At 44.8% G+C, this 22445-nt stretch overlaps 1 protein-coding gene across 3 annotated transcripts in view; it reads right to left on the bottom strand.

Annotated features, from left to right (window-relative positions):
* Window positions 1-998: 998 nt before the first annotated feature.
* The window catches only part of LRRC20 (leucine rich repeat containing 20), an 82613-nt gene continuing 61166 nt past the window's right edge, over window positions 999-22445 (bottom strand). For 2 of the 3 annotated variants that reach the window (XM_083740800.1, XM_083740801.1), the window contains exon 5: window positions 999-5907. In XM_083740800.1, coding sequence (XP_083596926.1) covers window positions 5762-5907 — 146 coding nt within the window. In that variant the 3' untranslated portion in view covers window positions 999-5761. Of the gene's footprint in view, window positions 5908-16468; window positions 16588-22445 lie in introns of those variants that run through there. The other variant, XM_083740802.1, reaches the window with a different exon arrangement.

Genomic DNA, 22445 nt, shown 5'->3' with positions numbered 1-22445 from the left:
GACTGAACCTGCTGTCTGAGGACTCTGCATCCAATTGGGGGTTAATGTAGGGAGGCCTGAGCCCACCGCCTGCCAAGAAAGGCACCTCCTCCCTTTTTGCCAATTTCTCAGTGCGAAGGGTCTGCAGAAAGGGAAGCAGTGCTTGCAGCACAGATCCCTCACCCACTCTGAGTGACGGCAATGCTCCACTCCCTCACTCTGAATGAGCTTTGTGACATCACCACAGCCAATTCAGAGTGAGAGAAGGAAGCTCTGACACTGTCTCAGAGCCCACTTGTGTTGTCCGCATAGTGCAGCAATGCCATCTCATTCACCAAATGGTTTAAGCCCGATCAGCAATTGGAAAGTGGCTGTTAATCCTCAAGAAAAGTTTAAAACATTTTGGGAGTGGGGATTTTGGGAGTTTGCACACCCCACACCAAATATACTTCCAATATATTTCCACACCAAATATACTTACTGAAGAATATAGTTTGGCCTGGCCTTACTTGCCGTGTTCTTAATACATATTTTTTTTTTGCATTGGTCACACATTACAAGTGGTAGAATGGCTGAGAAGTGAGCGGTGATTCTGAAAATGCAAGGATGGTGGAAAACTAACCTAAAAGATGTTTATTATTACACTGCTGCCCCTCAGCTGTTCTTCACCCTGTAAAACTGACCTTTGCAGTAGATATGGGAGTTAATAGAGGTTCATTCATTCCAGATGCCACCCCATAATTGCAGAGGGTGCAATTTAAACTTGAAGTGCATCTCCAACATACTCATTTTCTAAAGCATGAAAGCACTCAAGAGCAAAACTCCTTACAGTCAAATTTTAATGGGTGGAAATTCAGAACCAAAGAGTGGGGTGACAATTGCTTGACCTGACAGCGTAAACCTCTCCACAAATAAAGCCAAATAATGCTCAGTAAACTATAGACCTTGAATAATCTCCCTGCAAACTTTGTGCTAGCCAATCGGGATGAATGCTAACCAAACAGGAAATGACCCTGGCATTTGTTTCTGGTTTTGTGGCTTTATTTCGGTTTATGTACAGTGCCTAGTTTACACAGTTTCTTTTGCAAACAATAAATAACAATTACAGAAAGCTGACAAAATCAATGGCACACTGTTAAAACTCTTGGTGTAAATCTTTTTTTTTTTTTAAAAAACCCCTCAATAAACTAAAGACTATTGATGGTGGGAAGTGGAAAACCAGTTGTTTCCTGCAGATGTTTAAACTCACTATGCTGTGGATGATTGGGGTTATTTTCATGTTGCAGCCTAGGTTTTGCCCAGGGGTTGCACGTATAGTATGAAACACTCATAGACTCCACTTGGGCAAAGGGTGTTACGCAAAATCAAGTCCTATAAATGGTAGGAATGAAGAATTTTTGCTCATTAGGCACCCTTGAACACAGGACCCAGTGCAAATATAGTATCTTCAGCACACAAATCTGAGGTGGCCCAGTGAGATCCCAATTCTGCACTGTGTGGTAAGAGTCTGAATGTCTGTATAGGGCTAGCATACTGCACTGTCTCTGAAAAGTCACTCCAGAGAATATATGCATTTTTTGAAGTTCAATTCTGTTCATTTGTCTCTGAATGGGGACAATGGTTTTCCTTTTCCACTGCAGGCATTAAATAACACAAGAACCTCAGCAGTATCAGTAGTCACAAATTACTGCTGCTGTAAAGGGTATATATTTAAACATTAACTGAACTGTCACAGATAATGGGCAGTATTCAACAAACTTTTGCGCTAGCGCAAGGATTGTACTAAGGGCAAGAGGACCCCTCTTCCCCCCATCGCTGTCCCCAAATCTGCTCAAGAAGGTTGGGGGAGCCTCCAAGAACAAATTCAGGGGGTGGCAGTGGGATACTTCACACAAAGATAAATGTGACAATTGAGGATCACCCTTGATGCGGCTGATTAAGTGGACTTCTGCCCACAAAAGCTTATGCCGAGATGAAAATTGCTAGTCAAGTGCTGCACAGCACTTTGTTGTTCATGAGAATATCTGTGTGCTTTCAGTAATCCTATTTTTATACGTTTGTGTGTGTTCGAAAGCACGCCAGTGCAAGTAGATAAATAGGTACCACTGTGGCGGGAAGATAAACGGCATTTCCATGCGCTCTGGTTTCCATCACGGTGTCCCCTTGTGCCAGAAGCGGTTTGGTCATGCTGACCACATGACCTGGAAAACTGTCTGTGGACAAACTCTGGCTCCCTCGGCCTGCAAGTGAAATGAGCGCTGCAACCCCATAGTCGCCTTTGACTGGACTTAACTGTCCAGGGGTCCTTTACCTTTAATAAATCTTCCTTATCAACTCAGTGTTTACAGTACTTCATTTGGCCCCCTGATCCCAATTTGTTTGTTATTGTCCTAGAGAAAAACCTCCGAAATGGGAAACAACCAGAAAAAACAATAGACAATTAACCTTTCTTCTCCGGCAGCAACAAAACTGATGAAGGACCTTCAACAGGGACAGGGAACCTTTGTCAGCCCAAGGGTTGCATTGCCTTGAGGGCAACCCTGTAGGGACCACAGGCCTGTGTGTGAAGCTCAGAGCCAGATGTGGGCAGAGCCACAGATGTGATTCTTTCCTTTGTACAGCAGGCTACAATCCAACCTTGCAAAAGCCAGAGGTTTCTCTCTATACCTCCAGGCAGGCAAAATTGCAGCAGTTCAAGGACCCAGTTGAGCCAGGTAAAAGCCCTCGAGGAGTGTGTGGAGCAGAGTCAGTCAAAATCAGGGGGAGAGATGTTGTAGCTTGGGGAGCTTCCTGAGCGCTGGATAGATTTGGCCCTCCAGACCTGAGATTACTCCCCACTGTCCCTGAGGAAGCAAAGGTACACATGAAGAACCCTCCTGCAAAACAGGGAAGTGGAGCAGTAGCCGTGAGCTCCTCTCTAAAGCAGGCCGTTCTTTCCCAGAACTGAACTAATGTAATGTTAATGCTTCCTCTATCATCTCTAACATGGCACAGTCAAAACAGTCTTGGTTATCTGATCTGGAAAGCAAGCAAAGCGGCAGTCAGCCTCCATGAAGCCAAGATAATAGATGCAGCAGCACTGAGAGATACAATTATGTACATCCCCCAACTGCAAACATAGAAGCTGTTTATCTGATGAAAGATTAGAGTTTTTGCACTTCTTCTTTTGGCTGTGCCCCAATCTCTGCTGAAGCTTTTCCTTCTCTGATGCCTCCCTCTTTATCTATCTGCATTATCACTATTATTTTAGAAGTATATAGTATTGTTTCAATTAAGGAGTACAGTGGTACCTCAAGTTAAGTACTTAATTTGTTCTGGAGGTCTGTACTTAACCTGAAACTGTTCTTAACCTGAAGCACCACTTTAGCTAATGAGGCCTCCTGCTGCCGCTGCGCCGCTGGAGCACGATTTCTGTTCTCATCCTGAAGCAAAGTTCTTAACCTGAGGTAATATTTCTGGGTTAGCGGAGTCTGTAAGCTGAAGCGTATGTAACCTGAAGCATATGTAACCTGAGGTACCACTGTATTGGGAAAGTTGGAGGGGGAGTAGGAAAGCATGCAGGCTTAAGGAGCACTGTGAGGGGCACACCTTCAGCCCTATATAGCTGAAGGAGTGTCTCCACCCCCATCGTACAGCCCGGACAATGAGGTCCAGCTCTGAGGGCTTTCTTGCGGTTCCCTCACTGCGCGAAGTGAAATTACAGGGGACCAGGCAGAAGCCCTTTTCGGTAGTCACACCTGCCCTGTTGAATGCCCTCCCAACAGATGTCAAAGAGTTAACCAACTTATAGAAATATGAAGGCAGTCCCATAGCTGTCAATGTTTTCCTTTTTTTAAGGGAAATTCCCTTATTCCAAATAGGATTCTTCGCAAGATAAGGGAAAAGTTGACAGCTATGCAGTCCTGTTTAGGGAAGCACTTAATGTTTGATGCTGTGTTTTACTTGGAAGCCTCCCAAAATGGCTGGGGCAATCCAGTTGGATGGGCAAGGTATAATAAATAAATAAATACTACTACTACTACTATCCCCATTTTAGGGACGGACCGATCTGTCAGTTTCTCCTGCTTTTTCATTTTCAAAAAGTATGGATTGGATAGGGCTGCATGAAAATGCAAATGGAGCGAATGCCTCCCCCATCCTTGTCCATTTGGCCATTTGTAATATGACATTAAAAGGGACGCGTGTGGTGCTGTGGGTTAAACCACAGAGCCTGGGACTTGCCGATCAGAAGGTCGGCGATTCGAATCCCCACAACGGGGTGAGCTCCCGTTGCTCGGTCCCTGCTCCTGCCAACCTAGTAGTTCAAAAGCACGTCAAAGTGCAAGTAGATAAATAGGTACCGCTCCAGCAGGAAGGTAAACTGCGTTTCCGTGTGCTACTCTGGTTCGCTGCTGGCCACATGACCCGGAAGCTGTACGCCGGCCCCCTCGGCCAATAAAGCGAGATGAGTGCTGCAACCCCAGAGTTGGTCACGACTGGACCTAATGGTCAGGGGTCCCTAATATGACATTGCTCCGAAGCTAACTCAGGGGAAAGTTAACAGCACATTATGTTAACCATGCAACAGTGAATCATGTTTTTTGAGACTGCAAACAGGTGCAGCAAGGAGGGTGGACTGATTGTTACTGCCTGGCACTATAAGCATGAAGGGAGGGGAGGTTTAAGTCTTCCATCCCCAGCCATCATCTCAGTAAACAGGTGGGCACACATGTGGACTTAGAGAAAACTACTCAGGGTAGAGATGCAGCCATTTCTCCCGCCTTTCAAATCCCAAAGCCATCCCAGTGCTGCAAAGTACTTCTTCATCTATTGCTATGAAGCTTGTATTGTGTGGTGGATTGGATTTCAGAGGATCAGGCCGTTTATTTGCCAAAGCAGGAAGTCTGTCAATCACACGCTGAAAGGGAGAGGGGAACAATAGCCTGCGGGGTGGGATGGGGGTGGGGTTGCAGTAGAGGAAAATAATTTCCAATAAAATCCCATGGCTATAGCGCTGAGAAAGAAAACAAAGGAATCCCAAGCTGCAACCTAAGGTCAAGCCACTATGCTCCAACTAATCAAAACCAGAAACTGAGCACATGCAGCATTTTAAAGGGCTCTTTCAAAACCAAACAAACAGAAAGTGGAGGAAGGATGAATCTGGTAGTTTTCCACTGACAAGCACATAGCAAGCCTTTCCCCATGCTTAAGGTATAAGCAAGGGGGTACTCAGCCACTCACAGCTCAACATTAAACTCCTTCAGCGGGGGGGGGGGGTGTATGAGAGAGAGAGAGAGAGAGAGAGAGAGAGAGAGAGAGAGAGAGGTCAGCAAGGTGGAATCTAGACTCGTATAAAAAAACGCTGTGAAACTGTTTTTAAAAACAGGTTGGGCTGCAATTGCCATCAACCTTATCCAATGGTCAGGGACAATGGGACTTGTAGTCTAGCAATATCTAGAGGGCCACACGTTCTCCACCCTTAAGGTATTCCGTTCACACCTTTGTCAGTCCAGGACTGGAGAGACTGTTGTATGTCCTAGGAAAGCTGAGAAAGAGAGCCATTTTTCTGTGCAGGCACGATGTGCTTTCAGTCTATTCACAGTTTAGCAGAGTTTTGGTTCAGCAGGACCACTGTGATTTGGCAGGAACATCATGCTTCCTGCTCCTTTGGAAGCCCAGGAAACCTAACACATGCAGGAGCAGCGCAGCCTTAGGAAAGCATCCTAGCTCAGCAAACACTGCCTCCTCTTTTCCTTTACAGCCATGCCTGACTATGACTACATGCCCAAAAGTCCATCGGGTGTCAGACTCTGGGGGCAGCTGGAGATGTCAGGAGGTCAAACTTGATCAGAGGCCTGGCGATCACTCGGATCTCGTCATTGACAGGGTTTGACTTGAGGTTCACACTCTGCAGAGACTCCATGGTGGCCAGCTTCTCGACAGGCACATCTGTAGCAAGGAAAAAGAGGGATGACATCAGTAACACCCGAGCCTGAATGACAGCCACCAGCATGTTAGACATGAATAGCAGATCTCCTCCATTAAATCACCATAAAATAAACACAAATACGATTGGACACTTGGTCAGCCATTTGCTGTGAAAATGAGGCATGTATTCACAATACTGATTTATTTAAACGGAGCAGAGAGATGTAAGGTAAAGGTAAAGGGACCCCTGACCATTAGGTCCAGTCGTGACTGACTTTGGGGTTGTGGCACTCATCTCACTTTATTGGCCGAGGGAGCCGGCGTACAGCTTCCGGGTCATGTGGCCAGCATGACTAAGCCGCTTCTGGCAAACCAGAGCAGCACACAGAGCGGTACCTATTTATCTACTTGCACTTTGACGTGCTTTCGAACTGCCAGGTTGGCAGGAGCAGGGACCGAGCAACAGGAGCTCACCCCGTCGCGGGGATTCAAACCGCCGACCTTCTGATCAGCAAGTCCTAGGCTCTGTTGTTTAACCCACAGAGCCACCTGCGTCCCAGCAAAGAGATGTACTAATTGGCAAAAAGGGCTACAGCTTGGTGGTACAACGCAGGATTTGCAAGTTCGTTCCCCGGCGCCTCCAACCAGGGCTAACGAAGGCTCCTGTCTGAAACACTGTAGTCTTCAAGGTTTTCAAATCTGGGCTCCACCTTTAGCCCAGACCTGTACTGTGGTAAGGCTCTATCTCTTTCTTCACAAATGACTGTAGCTGGCATGCCAGCTGGAGCTAGAAATAAGCCTTCTCTACCACTGATGCCACTTGGGCCTTTAGTGACAAAAGTAGATCAAGAAGTACCTCCATGCTAGCTGTGGTAAAACAGAGGGGACACTTATACATGTTTGGTGGACCTGTGAAAAAATCAAAAGCTTCTGGAATATAGTATATGAAGAGCTTAAAAAAATGTTTAAGTATAACTTTATGAAAAATACAGAAGCTTTTCTACTAGGGACACAGGTATAGCAAGAGAAGATCAGAAAATATTCCTCTATGCCACAGGAGCGGCAAGGATCCTAACTGCTAAAAACTGGAAAAAAGAAATTATGCCAACAAAAAAGGAATGGCAAGACCAACTGTTAGAGTATATTGAACTGGCCAGATTAACAGAGGCAATTAGAGATCACACTAGACAAGAGTTTCAAAAAGCATGGGGAACATGCAGAGAATACTTCACAAAACAGTGCCCTAAAATACATACCTGGACTTGTTTCGATTAATGTCTGCAGGGGACTTTGTGGATATTTAAGTTATAATTAGAAAAATCTTAATAATTATTCATAAAGGAAACAGCTTATAAGAAGTAAATAAGGAGGCCAGATTCAGGATAAAGGAAGTCTTTTATTTGGTTGTTTGTATTGTTGTATGTTATGCTTATTGTATTTCTGTATTGGGGGTGGGGGTTTATGTTATGTTGTAAATAAAATTTCCAATAAAAATTAAAATTAAAGAAGAAGAAGTACCTCCATGCTATGTACCTGTTCATTCGAGAAAAATGCAGCCCCATCCAGAACAGGGCATCTATCCAATTCCCAGACCTGAGAACCACGTCCAAAGCATCTGCCTTGTGAAGATTTAGTAAACCACTTTAAGGGTGGTGGTGGTGGTTTTTGTTACAATCAAGCCATGTATAAATATGATTAAATAAATAACTTCAGCTTCAGTTTATTGGTCCTCACCCAGTATATTACTGATTCTAGTATTTCATAAGTCTTTTTCAATCAAGGCGTCTCTACCTGAAGCTCATCTAGCCAGTTTTTGCTAATATACAATTTCTGCAGCGTCCATATTTAAAGGAAAGAGCCTGCTGTCTGTACTTGCATTGACAGCCTGGCAAGAAGTAAACAAATAAAAGTAACTAACCAAGTAAACTGGCTAATGTGACTCTAGCACTGTGGGATGCAAAGCCCTCTGCTGTGAAATAAATCTGCTCCTGGAAAGCAGACTCAGTCTGGCAAGTGAAGGAAATAGTTCAACATCACTGAGAGAAAAAAAATATGTGCTATAATGAGTGGGTTGCTGTCAGCTTCCTGCAAATACCTACCTGCCCCCAATGAAAAACATCCAGAGGACTGCTTTTCGTTTTACATTTAATAACCCCCCCCCCCCATATGCATGTTTAAAGCTTCTCCCCCACATTTTCCCTCAGAATGATATCAGATACACCCACCCACATTCAAGGGGCTGTGCCAACTCCTGGTCATTAGTGTTTCCCCTTTCGTGCAACTGCTAAGTTCTGGTTTCGCTTTCCCACCCCCATATCTGCAGCCACTTCTCTTTTATTCTGCAGCCATTTTTCACCATCACCCCTATGCCCACGTCCAGGTCTGGATTCAGGTTTGATGAGGCCCTAAGCTACTGAAGGTAATGGGGCCCTTTATATGTCCAGCTGTCCTTTGTCAACAACCAATCGTTGCTGTTTTTCGTGTTGAATATATGCTATATGGTCGTTTATGGACCTAATAGGTATCTAAAGCCATTTGCCACTGCTGCTGTATGTAGGTTTTATTTTATTTGTTTTTTATCTTATATTTTGGAAATGTACGTCCAGGTTTTTTCCTTTAATTTTTTTGGGGGCCCCCGAAGAGAGTGGGGCCCCAAGCTACAGCTTGTTTAGCTTATACGTAAATCCAGCATGCTTCTCCCCCTCCTTTTGTGCAACACCTCGACCTTGCACACAAATTGTCCCCATGGTAACTTCCTGCATCTTCCTCCTCTCACAACTACTAAGCACCCTTGCACCTTTCATTCAGCTATGTAGCTGGCATCCCCTCCTCTTCTCCAGATCCTCCCATGCCCCTGATTTCATCTTCAACCCAGCTCCCATCCTTCTGCACCCCTGGCACCCCTGCCCCCCCTCCACCCACCTCCTCACTTTCTTCAACTCTCCCTTGCACAGAGACCACCCTTATTTCCATGCCTGATCCTCTCTCCTATTCTGCAGTCCCCTCTGCACACACGCACACACTCCCCATGTTGATATACCCTCCTGTATCTGTAAGGTGACTGCGAATCTCTTAAAGAGTGAACCTGTCAGGTGTAGCTTGCCCAGTTAGAGAAGGTTTGGTTCAGCTGGTGGAGGATGCTATACGTTCACAGGTGTTTGCTCCTTAACAAAGCATCACTTCTAAAATACGACATAGAACCTAGAACGTCATGATGAAGGCAACACATGGTACCAGGAGTGAAATGCATGATTGTGGGAAGGTACTATGGGATATTTGAAGTTATTCCCAGCTCCCTTCTCACAGTACTCAAACTTTGTTTCAAGCTGTCACTCATGCCCCCTCAGTGTCACCCCATGCGCATTCTACTCACACCTCTGCCATTGTTTAAAATGGCCCCACCTTTTCATTTTCATTTTCCTTTATCCAAACCTCTGCTGTTTATTTTTTTTATAATTTTTATTAAATTTTCTGTTTTACAATTTCAAATAAACATTTTACATACCATATATACTCGAGTATAAGCTGACCCGAATATAAGCCGAGGCACCTAATTTTAGCACAAAAAAACTGGGAAAACTTATTGACACGAGTATAAGCCGGTTCACCACACCACAAACCTGGTGGTGGCGGCAGCGTCGGAGGAAGAACAAGCAGCCCAAATGGGTTGCTTTCAGGCTGCCCGTCCCTCCGCCGCCACTGCCCGCCTCATTCAAGTATAAGCCGAGGGGGGCTTTTTCAGCATAAAAAATGTGCTGAAAAAGTCGGCTTATATTCGAGTATATATATGGTACTTTAAAATATCCAATGACTTCCCTTCTTCTATTTCGATGGTTCATTTTGCATATCTTACATCCCTGCATATTTTACAATAACCATTCCAATCGGTTTTCCACTATTGCATCCGTCAAGAATTATTTGCTCTGTTGAATTTACCCTAATGCTGTCAGCGCTTTCAGCTGCACACAGTTATTTTCCATATACTTAATAAATGCTTTTCAATCTTCTTTAAACGTATGTTCTTCTTGCTCTCTTATTCTATATGCGAAATCTGCAAGTTGTGCATATTCTGCCAATTTAAATTGCCAATCCTCTTTAGTTGGGTAAAGCCGCCATTTTAAAAGCTGCCTTCTCTTTTGCCCCCCCCCCAAACTTCATGCATAAATACAGGATTGTGATGAGGCACTACAAATCCTCCAGGCAGACCCATGCAGAGCTTGTCTCAAAGAAAAAAAGTAGCTGGTCCCTAGCAGGTATTCCTGGCTTGCTTAATCCTCTGAGGCCCAGGGCACTCTGCACAGGTTTGCCTCCAGGGGTGGGGGGCTGTGTGATAACAGCCTTACCTTTTTATGTATATAGGAAGATATAGCTTCTTGCTGTACTCAGATATCTATCTAGACTTGCTAATTTCTTACCGCTTCTGCTATCTCCCAGTATTCTAACAATGAGATCTGAATTTAAACACAGTTAAGGCACTAGGGGAAAGACCATTGGCTGATGCAAGCTATAGTTTTCTATGCACCTACCTGGAAGTAAGCCTTTTTGGCAGCAAAGAATAGACATGAGTAGGATTGCACAATTACTAAGTGTAAACAAGGCCATCTGCTGAGAAGTTGGTGGTCCATCACTGTTAGAATTCCTGCTCTGTGATTGCAGTTATGGGATTGTTGTCTTTCACATGACGGTGTATATTTTGACTCCACGGAGTGGGAGGTGACGGAGACAGGATGTTTGTATTACTGTATTCCATGAGGTGGGACTATTGTCCTTTGTTTTTTTCTCTTTGCTGTCTGATGCTAGAGAGGGAGCCATGTTGCAATGTTCCATGTGTGTTTATAATGTAAATAAAGTAGATTAGCCAAAATGCTGAGTTGCTGAGGTCTGTTACACAAGCTGCAAAGACTCTGCGGATCCCTAAGTGTGCCTCTGAGGCCCAGGGCACTCTGCACAGGTTTGCCTCCAGGGGCGGGGGGCTGTGTGATAACAGCCTTACATTTTTATGTATATAGGAAGATAAGCCTCCGGCTGTACTCAGATATCTATTTAGACTTGCTAATTTCTTACCGCTTCTGCTATCTCCCAGTATTCTAACAATGAGATCTGAATTTAAGCACAGTTAAGGCACATGGGGAAATACCATTGGCTGATGCAGGCTACAGTCCTCTATGCACCTGGAAGTAAGCCTCTTTGGCAGCAAAGAATAGACGTGAGTAGGATTGCACAATTACTAAGTGTAAACAAGGCTGTCTGCTGAGAAGTTGGTGGTCCATCACATGGATACTCCTCCAACTCTCCTGCCTCATGCTCAACACACACAGGCAAAGGAACTTACTTGTAATGAAGAGATATTTATTCAGGAAAGTAGTGCTACAGACTTAGCAGCAGACATGGAGTTCAGGAGTCACGATTCAAGAGTTCAGAAAGCATACAAGGTGTTCAGGTCTGGGTAGAAGTAACCAAGATGTCCCAACCGTTTCCACACCCAGTTTCTAAAGAGAAGATGCTTCACTCGTGAGACTTGCTCGCTTTGTAGGAATAGTGTAATTACAACCGTGTGCTCCTCTGAGGTGGTGGTGTTGGTCTGGCTCCCATCTGTGGAGGCAGTGCCTGCTTCTAGATGACAACACTGTGCCCTCTCGTTCAGGCTCTGCTTGTTCCCTGTTGCCTCCTCTGCTGCCTCCCCCCTTGGCTGCCCACAGCCCTCCCCAAACTCCAATGAGACTCTGCCCTGCAGGGAGGTTGAAGGAAGAAGCCAGTATCCCTGCTCCCTCTTCTCAGAAGAGCCAGTTCTGTAAGGTCCAAAGGCTAACTTTTGAAACGTGCTTTTATCATCTCATTGACCTTGACACAATGAAATGCACCTTGGAGCCCTTCTTCTTCTTCTTCTTCTTCTTCTTCTTCTTCTTCTTCTTCTTCTTCTTCTTCTTCTTCTTCTTTCTTCTTCGTCTTCAAGTGCAAAATAAAACAAAGAATTTGAAGGCACCCAAAGGTATGTGAGGAGACAGATGACTGGCTTCACCGGCCTTTCATTGCTCCTTCAAAGGACAAATTTGCACATTAAGGCACAGAGCTCAGGTGATGGTTTGTTGTTTCTTCAATGCCACAGTGGAAAATAAGGCAGAGAGGGCTGGGAAGTGTTTCTAGTTGTTTGTATAGGAAGAAATCCATAAATGCTCTCTCAAGGTTTTTGTCTCTTCTGGTCATGTCAGTTTGACTGCACCCATAGGCACTGTAGATGATCACTCTAGATAGGCTACGTGGCATAAACAGTAATTGATTAAGTCCCACGTTTTCCTAGTAAATTATGCCATTTATTTGTATGCTAGTTTGGCATGGGCTTTCGGACAACAAACACATGCAAACCAACCATTGCTTTGATAAAACCAAGTGCTTTCACTATCCTCCCCCCTCAGGTTTTTCTTATTTAAAATACTACAAAAATGAATTAGAAAATAAACAGATACAGGATTGCTGGCTTTAGATTTGTTGTAGAAAAAACTGGAGTTTGCTTTTGTGGCCCAACTCCCCAAGAAATCCCTTAAGTCCATGGATCAGTCAGAGAAGAATGGATGGAGGCAGGAACCATTAGAAGGAAAGCAATGAAGATCTTTATTTTCCTGTTGCAACAGAGTTACCTCCCCCCCTTCCAAGGAGGTGATGACCCAAAATAAAGGCGTGCAAGAACTTTTAAAGATTTTAGAAATTGCCCAGCCCCTTGGCTAAAGACAACCCCAAAACATCACACATGCATCACAGACAGAGGATGTCTACAACAGAAATTTGAGAGTGTGGCTTGTCCCTTGTTTGTCAAGACACCTGATAATGTGTGGTGATCACCAGTGCTTTTTTTCTTTTAAAAATGTTTAGGGGTACTCTCATTTTCCTACTCGAGAGCAAGTGTGGTGTAGTGGTTAAGAGCAATAGTCTCGTAATCTGGGTAACCGGGTTCGCGTCCCCGCTCCTCCACATGCAGCTGCTGGGTGACCTTGGGCCAGTCACAATTCTCTGAAGTCTCTCAGCCCCACTCACCTCACAGAGTGTTTGTTGTGGGGGAGGAAGGGAAAGGAGAATGTTAGCCGCTTTGAGACTCCTGAAGGAGAGTGAAAGGTGGGATATCAAATCCAAACTCCTCCTCCTCCTCCTCCTATTCTTCTTCTTCTTCTTCTTCTTCTTCTTCTTCTTCTTCTTCTTCTTCTTCTTCTTCTTCCTCCTCATATTTAAGTACTGCCCCTCAATGAGGCCAAACTTAGATTCACAAAATGTTTAGGGATATGCATACCCCTGAGTCCTCCCAGAAAAATAAGCACTGGTGATCACCCCACTTTGGCCAGTCTGGATTATTCATTTGAAATGGTAATTGACACAGCTTGATTGTAACAAAATTTACAAGATTTAAATACATTTAACAGAGAATCAATGCCATCCTTTTGGAAAGAAAAACAGCTTTGGGAGGGGACAATTTTGAGCAAAGAAGCAGTGCAGGGAAGAAGGTGCTTATCACTTTTTCTTTGTTCAAAATTGCCTCTCCAACCACCCTTGGTTCAAAATGTAGCACAGAAAACTTTGGGATGCAAGAAATCTGGAATGGAGAAAGGGCAACAAGAGAAAAATGATTAAGTGGCTAAGTACCTGCCCCCACTGGCAACTTCTCTTCTAAAAACTGCCCTTCCCAAGGAAGTTTTTCTTTAAAAATTAAATAAGCCATGGTGCCTTTAAGTGTTTGTACATAATACAATTACCCCCTTCTGCACTGAACCCAGATATGTACTATTTATTCATCCTGTGAGATTCGTCGGTCTGTCTCTCTGTGCCTGTTCATTCTCCGCTAAAGGTGGAGTGACCGACTCTGAGGTTGCGTGCCCATCGTGACCGACTCTGAGGTTGCGTGCCCATCTCGCTTAAGAGGCCGGGGGCCAGCGCTGTCCACAAACACTTCCGGGTCACGTGGCCAGCGTGACGAAGCTGCTCTGGCGAGCCAGCACCAGTGCAGCACACGGAAACGCCGTTTACCTTCCCGCTATAAAGTGGTACCTATTTATCTACTTGTACTTAAGGGTGCTTTCAAACTGCTAGGTGGGCAGGAGCTGGGACCGAACGACGGGAGCTCACCCCACCGCGGGGATTCGAACCGCCGACCATACGATCGGCAAGTCCTAGGCGCTGAGGTTTTACCCACAGCGCCACCCGTGCCATCCGCATCCACCGCTAAAGGCCCTTAAATGGTGAGGTCACACACAAGAGGACATAAATGAATTCTGATGGGTTTTGAGACACTGCAATAGATTCTGACTTCCTGAATGATATTTGCCTTGCAATCCTTTTCAGCCCTTTGCAAAATATTGCACTTACATCCTCTAAGCTATGGCAGAATGACTGACAGGCTTGCCTGAGGCCAACAAACTTTTTGGGGGAGTGGGGGGGGGTTAGAAAGAATCGAATCCTACCTAATGAAGGAATTTGAATCACATACCTACATTGCAACAAGGGCCTGAGGCTACCAGCTTCATGATGCTAACTAGCAGAAAAAAACTCAGCTGCCCAAAGTCAGGAAGTTCAGCTACTTTCAGTGTCTGCCAGTTGGTAGGGATTCCAGAGCCAAGATTCTGAAACTCTTGGAGGAGACTTAACCACCACAAAACTTTAGACAGTTCTAGGGATGCCAGGATCACAGGCAACACAGCCAACCTGTTCCCCAAGTACCAGCTTTTTATGGCATGTAATGTTGCCGTGCTTGGTAGCATTTGAAAACCTAATGTTTCGACAAGAGTTAGCGATTCCAAACGTATTTTAAGTTTCAAACAAGCCTCTTTTTTTGCACACACCAAAAGCACACATGTCCAAGTATGGCTCTGATCGACCGCTGGAGAATATAGAGGATTCTGCGCATGGGAGCCTGCAGTCCAAGTACTAGGAAAATACAGTAAAGGGCTATTGTTGGTCCTCCTTTGACAATATCCATCCATGTTAAGGTCTTTTCATTTAAAAAGTACATGCGACGGAAAGGGCTGCACTGCAGAATGAAGCTCTTTGAGATTCTGGTCACTCCATTCCATATCTCTCTCCCCCCCCCTCTCTCTCCCCTCTTTTCTATGCCTTTATACCCATCAGCCTGCATTCCCTGGCCACCGAGCATGCTCAGCCCTTGTTCAGCTGCTTTTTGGTTCCCTCCTATATGGTTCTTCAGCCCCCACAAATCGTTTTTGTCCTTCTGCAAACCCTGGTGGTGGGAAGGGCTGTCGATACCTCTCTCTTGAACATGGAGCAGTTCTATTCTGGCCACATAGGCAATGGCGCTCACAGTCTGAACAAATAGAGGGAAATAGAGGGAACCAGTGGGGTCGGCAACTAAATGTTGCAGTGTGTCATGTTGCTGTTCAGGATACTCCATTATCATTTCCTATCCCATCTGGTTTCCTACCTCCCCACCCCAACAGTGAGTCAACCATCAGTGGCCACCAGTCTTCAATGGGAAGTGTTGAGAGCCCCACCCCCAGGTGTTTTTTTCTAAAGTTTTTTTTTGGGGGGGTACGTTTTCAAAACCCTTGGTTCCCACAAGCTGGCTGATACACCCCTTTTGCAGAGGTAGTGCCAATTTTTAGCCGCTCTGAGCCCGGCTTTGGCTGAGGAGGGCGGGATATTATTATTATTATTATTATTATTATTATTATTATTATTATTATTTTGGACAAGCATTCAGAGAACTGGGATTGCAATTATATATAGGAGCGGTTATTTCTTTCCAGTCTGTGTCTTTCCTCACTAGAGTAGGCCATCAATTTTCTTTTAAGAAGCAATGATGAGCTGCTGCACAATGACAAGGCTATTTGCACCCCACTTTCTCAGCAACAGTAACCCTTCATTATCTGGGGATTGAATATAATGTTTCTGATGCCAGATTCCTGCAAGTGGGAGCAAAATGCAGAAGAAGTGCATAGCCTCTTTCAAACAACAACAACAAACATTTGAAAGGACCCTTATGGAGCCTGCTGGTACGCGTACTTCTTTTGCCCCCAAATGCTATTATTATTATTATTTTAAAAAAAACCATTCAAAGGGGTCTTGCTTAATGGCAGCAGTTCAAAGTGCCGAGAAAGAATATACATGTGAAGTCCAGCAGGGACCGGCTCTTCTAGGCAATCAAGAATAAACTTCAAAGCAGCACAAAAAGGCTCCTGCAGGAAGTAAGTGAACTCCCAATTAGGATTTTGAAAACTACAATTCCTCACCCTGTCCCAGCTATTCTTGAATATGTGAATACCATAGTCATGGCGTTTAACTATGGCTGGCTTTAGAATGCTGAGATTTGGAAGTCAACCTTCTTAAATAAAGAGTTCAGCTTAGAAATCACAAGAGCTGAAAACAATATATCTGAAGGTTTTCTGTTTGGTGGACTTGTGTTTTAAGTTTATTGTGTTTTAAGCTTATTTTCTGCAACCATGAAGGCTAGAAACCTAATTTTAAAATGGAATTTTTGAATTCTCAGGTTTCTGTATGACGAGCTTTCAGGCCACTGAAATGTGCCTTGTAATTTGTGATCTGTCCACCTCTGCAATACGATTTAGGGCTGCTTCTGTTCTGTACGCAATTCTTCACTTTCAGGTCAATGCCACATTCGGTTTCCTTTGTTGGCATTTCCAATTAAGATAATCTCTTTGGGACAGGACACAAACAAATCCAGACGATCTGGACATTCTTCTTTTTCTGAGGGTAAAACAGAGTTGCTGAAGCAGCTAATTCTGATTTGATCACCTGTGCTCAGTGCCAGATTTACATTTAAGCTAAACAAGCTATAGCTTAGGGCCCCACTCTCTTGGGGGCCCCCAGAAAATTTAATGAAAAAAACCCCTGGGTGTACATTTCCAAAATAGAAGATAAAAACAAATAAAATAAAACTTTCATTATTGTCAAATGCCAATGTGTTTGCATTACCTCGGGTTAAGTACTTAATTCGTTCCAGAGGTCCGTTCTTAACCTGAAACTGTTTTTAACCTGAAGCACTACTTTAGCTAATGGGGCCTCCTGCTGCTGCTGGAGCACGATTTCTGTTCTCATCCTGAAGCAAAGTTCTTAACCTGAGGTACTATTTCTCGGTTAGCGGAGTCTGTAACCTGAAGCGTATGTAACCTGAAGCGTATGTAACCCGAGGTACCACTGTATTAAGTTTGTTATTAATAAAAATCATTTTAAGTTAGAGCTTAATAATTATTTCACTATTAATATACCGGTACTTATTCTTAATTGTATTTCACTATTAATATACTTCTTAATTGTACAGTGGTACCTCAGGTTACATACGCTTCAGGTTACTGTGTCCTGTGATGGTGTCCTGGAGGGAATGGTCAGATCTTGAAGAAACGTGGGGGGAGGTCGGGGATTTACGGTAACTGGATGACCTTGGGAAGGGTCCAGCAGGTTATTGGGTTGGGGGTGGATGAAATCTAGGAGGCATCTGAGCTGGAAGGGGTGGGGGGAGACAGTGATTGAGGGAGTCAGGAGTTGGATTCAGGGGAGGGACCAAGTGGGTTGGCTGGCAGAGAGGTGTTTGGCCCATGTTAGCAGGCACTCCTAAGTCAAGAACCTCCTAGAGTACAGTTGCTGCCACTACTGGCTGTCAACTGGGAGTAAGCCAGATACTTCACTGGCACTGACGCCACCTCCATAGGCTAGGACACAGAGGCACCAGGGCTAGTGTGACAAAACCCCATTGGCTCAACCCTATGAGTAAAGAAGGGCCTATTTGCTTGCCCAGTCCCAAGACTCCAGCTGCCCTACTCTTCTAAAAGGAGGTGGAAGGAAGGAAGGAAGGAAGGAAGGAAGGAAGGAAGGAAGGGGCACGTCACTCATCAATCTCTTCACATCTTCACCATGCAACTATGCCTTTCTTGTACCTGCTACACCTTGCAACTAGTTTATTTCCTACATACCGATCTGATTTACTCATTAAAGACTTGGGCAGAAACAGAACTGAGAGTTTGAGTTCTTCATCTGGTGAGGGCCAGGACAGTAGGACTTTTTAAAAGCATGACACCTGTGGCATAGAGCTCTTACACAGGTAAGGGATTCTGGTAGCAGTGCATGCAACCAGCATCGTAGCCAAACTGGACTTCAGTTATACAAGGACCAGGTGCCCTGATGAAATGAGGATTATGTATTTAAGCGACTTCCCTCTCTGCTCTCCATCTCTCTCCCATTCGCTAGCACAGAGTAAGTTCTAGCACGGGGACGCAGAAGCAGGAATAAAATCAGTCTGTGCCATTCAAAGTCTTAGTAATCAGGTAGCATAAAAGCAAGTTTTTCCTTCTTGCTTTTTGGCAAAAGTTTCAGGAGATGTTTGCCTTCATAAATCACAACGAACTGAATAGTGATTTCCTTCCATTATCAGCCAGTAAGTCATTTCAATGGCTTATTTTATTATTTAACAGTGGTAAGATCCTCACTGGAAGCTTCTGTATCACTTTATAGTCAGATCTTCAATTACCAGCAATGGTAATATGAAGCAATGGCAAGTGGGGGAAGCTCCAAGGATGAAAGGACCCATGAATGGTTCCCCAGCAAGACATTGATTGATTTTTACAGCTAAACAGCAATTGCATTTTAGTTCAGCTTCTGAGTGGAAAGGAGAAATTCTCTTTTGTAACACAATTCACAGCAGGTACCACTGAAAAACTTACAAAGCGACTTTTACTTAGCAGGAATGCCACACTTATCCGGGAACCCAGCAAATAACATGCTGGTCAGTTTACAAGCTGCAATAAGTCGTCCTCCATGCCTGTGTTCAGATGTCATGGTTTATCATCATGGACACAAGCTTAGACAAGCCCCTCCTCCCTCCTTTCTACTAGCACAGCCATGAAAAGGAGTTTGGAAGCTTTTGCTTCTGTTTCTAATTAACCACAGTTTGTCATGTCATCAAAACCCAACAAACTGTGGCTAATCTTAACTGTGGTTTTGAAACAAGCCAGCTTCAAACCATGGATAATGAAGCTGGCCTGTTTCAAACACACTACAGTTAAGATTAAGCGCAATTTAGGGTTTGGAAATACCACTCAACAGTGCTTAACTGAAATCAGAAACAAAAACTTCTGATCTTCTTCAAGCCCAAAGCTTCCTTGTCCAAATGCGGGTATTATCTTTAGAGCACATGAATGGTTTGCCTTGATGTGTTTTGACTAAGTACAACAGGTATTCTTCTTTGACAAGAATGTTTCAGAGGAGTGGAAAGAAAACCTTTTAATTAAAAGGGTGCCCTCATAATTTAAATAACAATAGCCGATATATAGTAAAGGTAAAGGTACCCCTGCCCGTACGGGCCAGTCGTGTCTGACTCTAGGATTGTGCACTCATCTCACTTAAGAGGCCGTGAGCCAGCGCTGTCCGGAGACACTTCCAGGTCATGTGGCCAGCGTGACGAAGCTGCTCTGGCGAGCCAGCACCAGCACAGCACACAGAAACGCCGTTTACCTTCCCGCTATAAAGCGGTACCTATTTATCTACTTGCACTTAGGGGTGCTTTCGAACTGCTAGGTGGGCAGGAGGTGGGACTGGAAGACGGGAGCTCACCCCGCCGCGGGGATTCGAACCGCCGACCATACAATCGGCAAGTCCTAGGCACTGAGGTTTTACCCACAGCGCCACCCGCGTCCCCAGCTGATATATAGTCCATACTATTCTCTGGGAAGAATTGTCCCTAGTAGTTTACTTTGCTGAGTCACTGTAGATGGGCTATGTCAAACATCTTGGTTAGTAGACTTGTGACCTAAGTACTCCAATTCCTCTGGAGACCAGGTAGACACTGGGTACTACTTACTGGAAGCAGATGGTAAAAACTTTGGCCAATTACGAAATAAGAAGAATGCAGAAGCTCCAAAAGTCAATGTAGGTTCCCCCAAATAGTAATCTTCTATAGGATTCCCAAGGCGGCGTGCATTTTACACAGCCATGGGTCTGCTGTTCTGTCATGGAACGTAGCATTAGTACAGAACTTGGTAATTTTAGAATCTTGGCTGTGGTGCCCCGAAGTGTTTCTTTGACTGCTGTTCTTCTTTGCCCTCAATGCCTATAGACATACTAATCATCCCTTTCTTTGCTCTTTCCCTCCCATCCCCCACATCTATCCAAGCACCCCCGAATTCTAAATCTTAGAAGCAAAATCATGTAGAAAAGACAAGTAAAAATGCAATCAATCATTACAGGGTGGCTGGACTAGATGAACCTTGGGGTCACTTCCACCTCTATAATTCTATGCTTCTATAGCTGAAATATGGGATCTGTAGCTCCCCAGATGTCCCCACCATCTCTACTCCTGCTAGCATACTCAACGGTCAGGGAGATGGGAGCTGCAGTCCGTCCACAATGTCTAGGGGAGCCCCCACATCTCCCTCCCACACTGATATAGAGGATATATTCTGGGCTTCGAATACAGTCTTTCTATCGAATTTTCACAACTGCTTTCTTATCTTGCGTTTGTTTATCAGAGCTTCAGTGTGTTTCTGTCTCGGTTTTCTGCCTTTGATGCATGGAAGACATTAGCTCTTTTGACATTTTTCTTTTCTTGTTTAATGGGCTCCGTTGGTGTTCAGGTTATGACAGCGTCGCAACAGAAGTCAGAATATGTACAATTAAGGAGCAGATCAATGCCTGTGCTCTCGCAACGGTGACACATACTTGTTATACAGGAGAGATTGGGTGGAACGTGCAGCAGATGCAGAGGTCTTTTAGAACTGTATGCCTGGGATAAAATTAAGGTAATTGCTGTCTTCTTTGTCCCTGTCTAGTGGGCAGCAGCAGCGCAGAGGTTGCCTGCCTTGAACAATCATTAGAGGCTCCTGTCTGTCATTAGTAAAATCGGCGCTACAAAATATTGCTGCACTAGCCCGTTGCTCTTGGAAGAATATTGGAACTTCTAAGTACATATTCCTTAAGGCCATTGTGATCAAAAATTCTCCTTGAAAGGCCCTCCCCCCATCACCTTCACAGGACTTGAGACCAAGATTGTTTTCTCCCCTTTGGCAAAGTATACATCATTTGAACAACACCCAAACCATGCTCACTAGTCAGATAAAGGGACGTGTAGGTTTAATCCAGGAGTGGGGAACTTTCTTCTACCTGAGGGTCTCGTTCCCTTGTGGGCAACCTTCTGGGGGGGGGCGTGCATGTCAGTGCCGAGTGGGGGTCAGATGCACAAATGCCCTTTCAAGGCAGCTTGTAACATTACAGCAAAATCAAACTATCACTGTTGAACACCGGGGTATCCTAATGAAATCTGGTGCAGGCGTTGGAGGTCGCAATTTCATATCTCGTGGGCACGAATGGTTTTTGACCCAAAGGGCTCTTCCTATGCTGCTGTGTGCCCATGCAGTGTACGTGTGGGAACTGGGCTTTCACCCACCTCCTCCAGGGTGCAGAGACAATCTGTGCGAGTTGGAGCATATGTACATATAGATGTGTGTAACAGCCTTGCTCCCTCAGTCTGATTGCACACACACACATGCAAAATTGAAGTACACACTAAATTGTCTATGTCAGGGTTTGGGAACCTGTGGCCCCTCAGATACAGTGGTACCTCAGGTTACAGGCGCTTCAGGTTACAGACTCCACTAACCCAGAAATAGTACCTCAGGTTAAGAACTTTGCTTCAGGATGAGAACAGAAATTGCGTGGTGGCGGCGGGAGGCCCCATTAGCTAAAGTTGTACCTCAGGTTCAGAACAGTTTCAGGTTAAGAACGGACCTCCAGAACGAATTAAGTTCTTAACCAGAGGTACCATTGTATTAGTTTGTCCCCTTCTTATGATAGGTAGGTAGGTAGGTAAGTAAGTAAATAAATAAATAAATAAAGGTTAAAGACCCCTGGAAGTTAAGTCCAGTCAAAAGGCGACTGTGGGGTTGCGCGCTCATCTTGCTTTCAGGCCGAGTAGAGCTGCCGTTTGTCCTTTCTGGGTCATGTGGCCAGCATGACTTAACCACTTCTGGCGCAACAGAACACTGACCAGAGTGCATGGAAATGCCATTTATTTTCCCGCCGCAGTATTTATCTACTTGCACTGGCGTGCTTTCAAACTGCTAGGTTGGCAAGAGCTGGGACCAAGCAACGGGAGCTCACCCCGTCACGGGGATTCAAACCGCCAACCTTCTGATTGGCAAGCCCAATAGGCTCAGTGGTTTAGACCACAGCGCCACCCGCATCCCATGTCCTACGAAAAGAGCCCAGAATGGCAAACCAGTGATAAAACAATAATAAATAGAGATTCACTGTGTTGCAGTGGTAAGAGTGCTGAGATAGGACCTGGGATACTGGGGTTCAAATCACTGGGTGACTTTGGGCTGGCTGCCATCTCCCAGGCTAGCTTACCTCACAGGGTGGTTGTGAGGGTAAAATGGAAAAGGGGACAAGCATGTCAGCCACCTTGAGCTCCCTGGAGAAAAGGTGGCGTATAAATACGTAAAATAAATTGAAAGCCGCTTAAGAGCAATTCCAGTACAGATGCAGAAGTGCGAAAGAACTCAAAAGGCTTGTCCAAAGAGGGAGGTCAAAAGGACAGCAGGAGTGGCACCCACCTA

This window comes from Podarcis gaigeae, assembly GCF_964106915.1.
Source record: "Podarcis gaigeae genome assembly, chromosome: 5".
Taxonomy (NCBI): Eukaryota; Metazoa; Chordata; class Lepidosauria; order Squamata; family Lacertidae; genus Podarcis; species Podarcis gaigeae.
The sequence above is the reverse complement of the archived record's forward strand: the minus strand, read 5'-3'. Positions and strand labels throughout refer to the sequence as shown.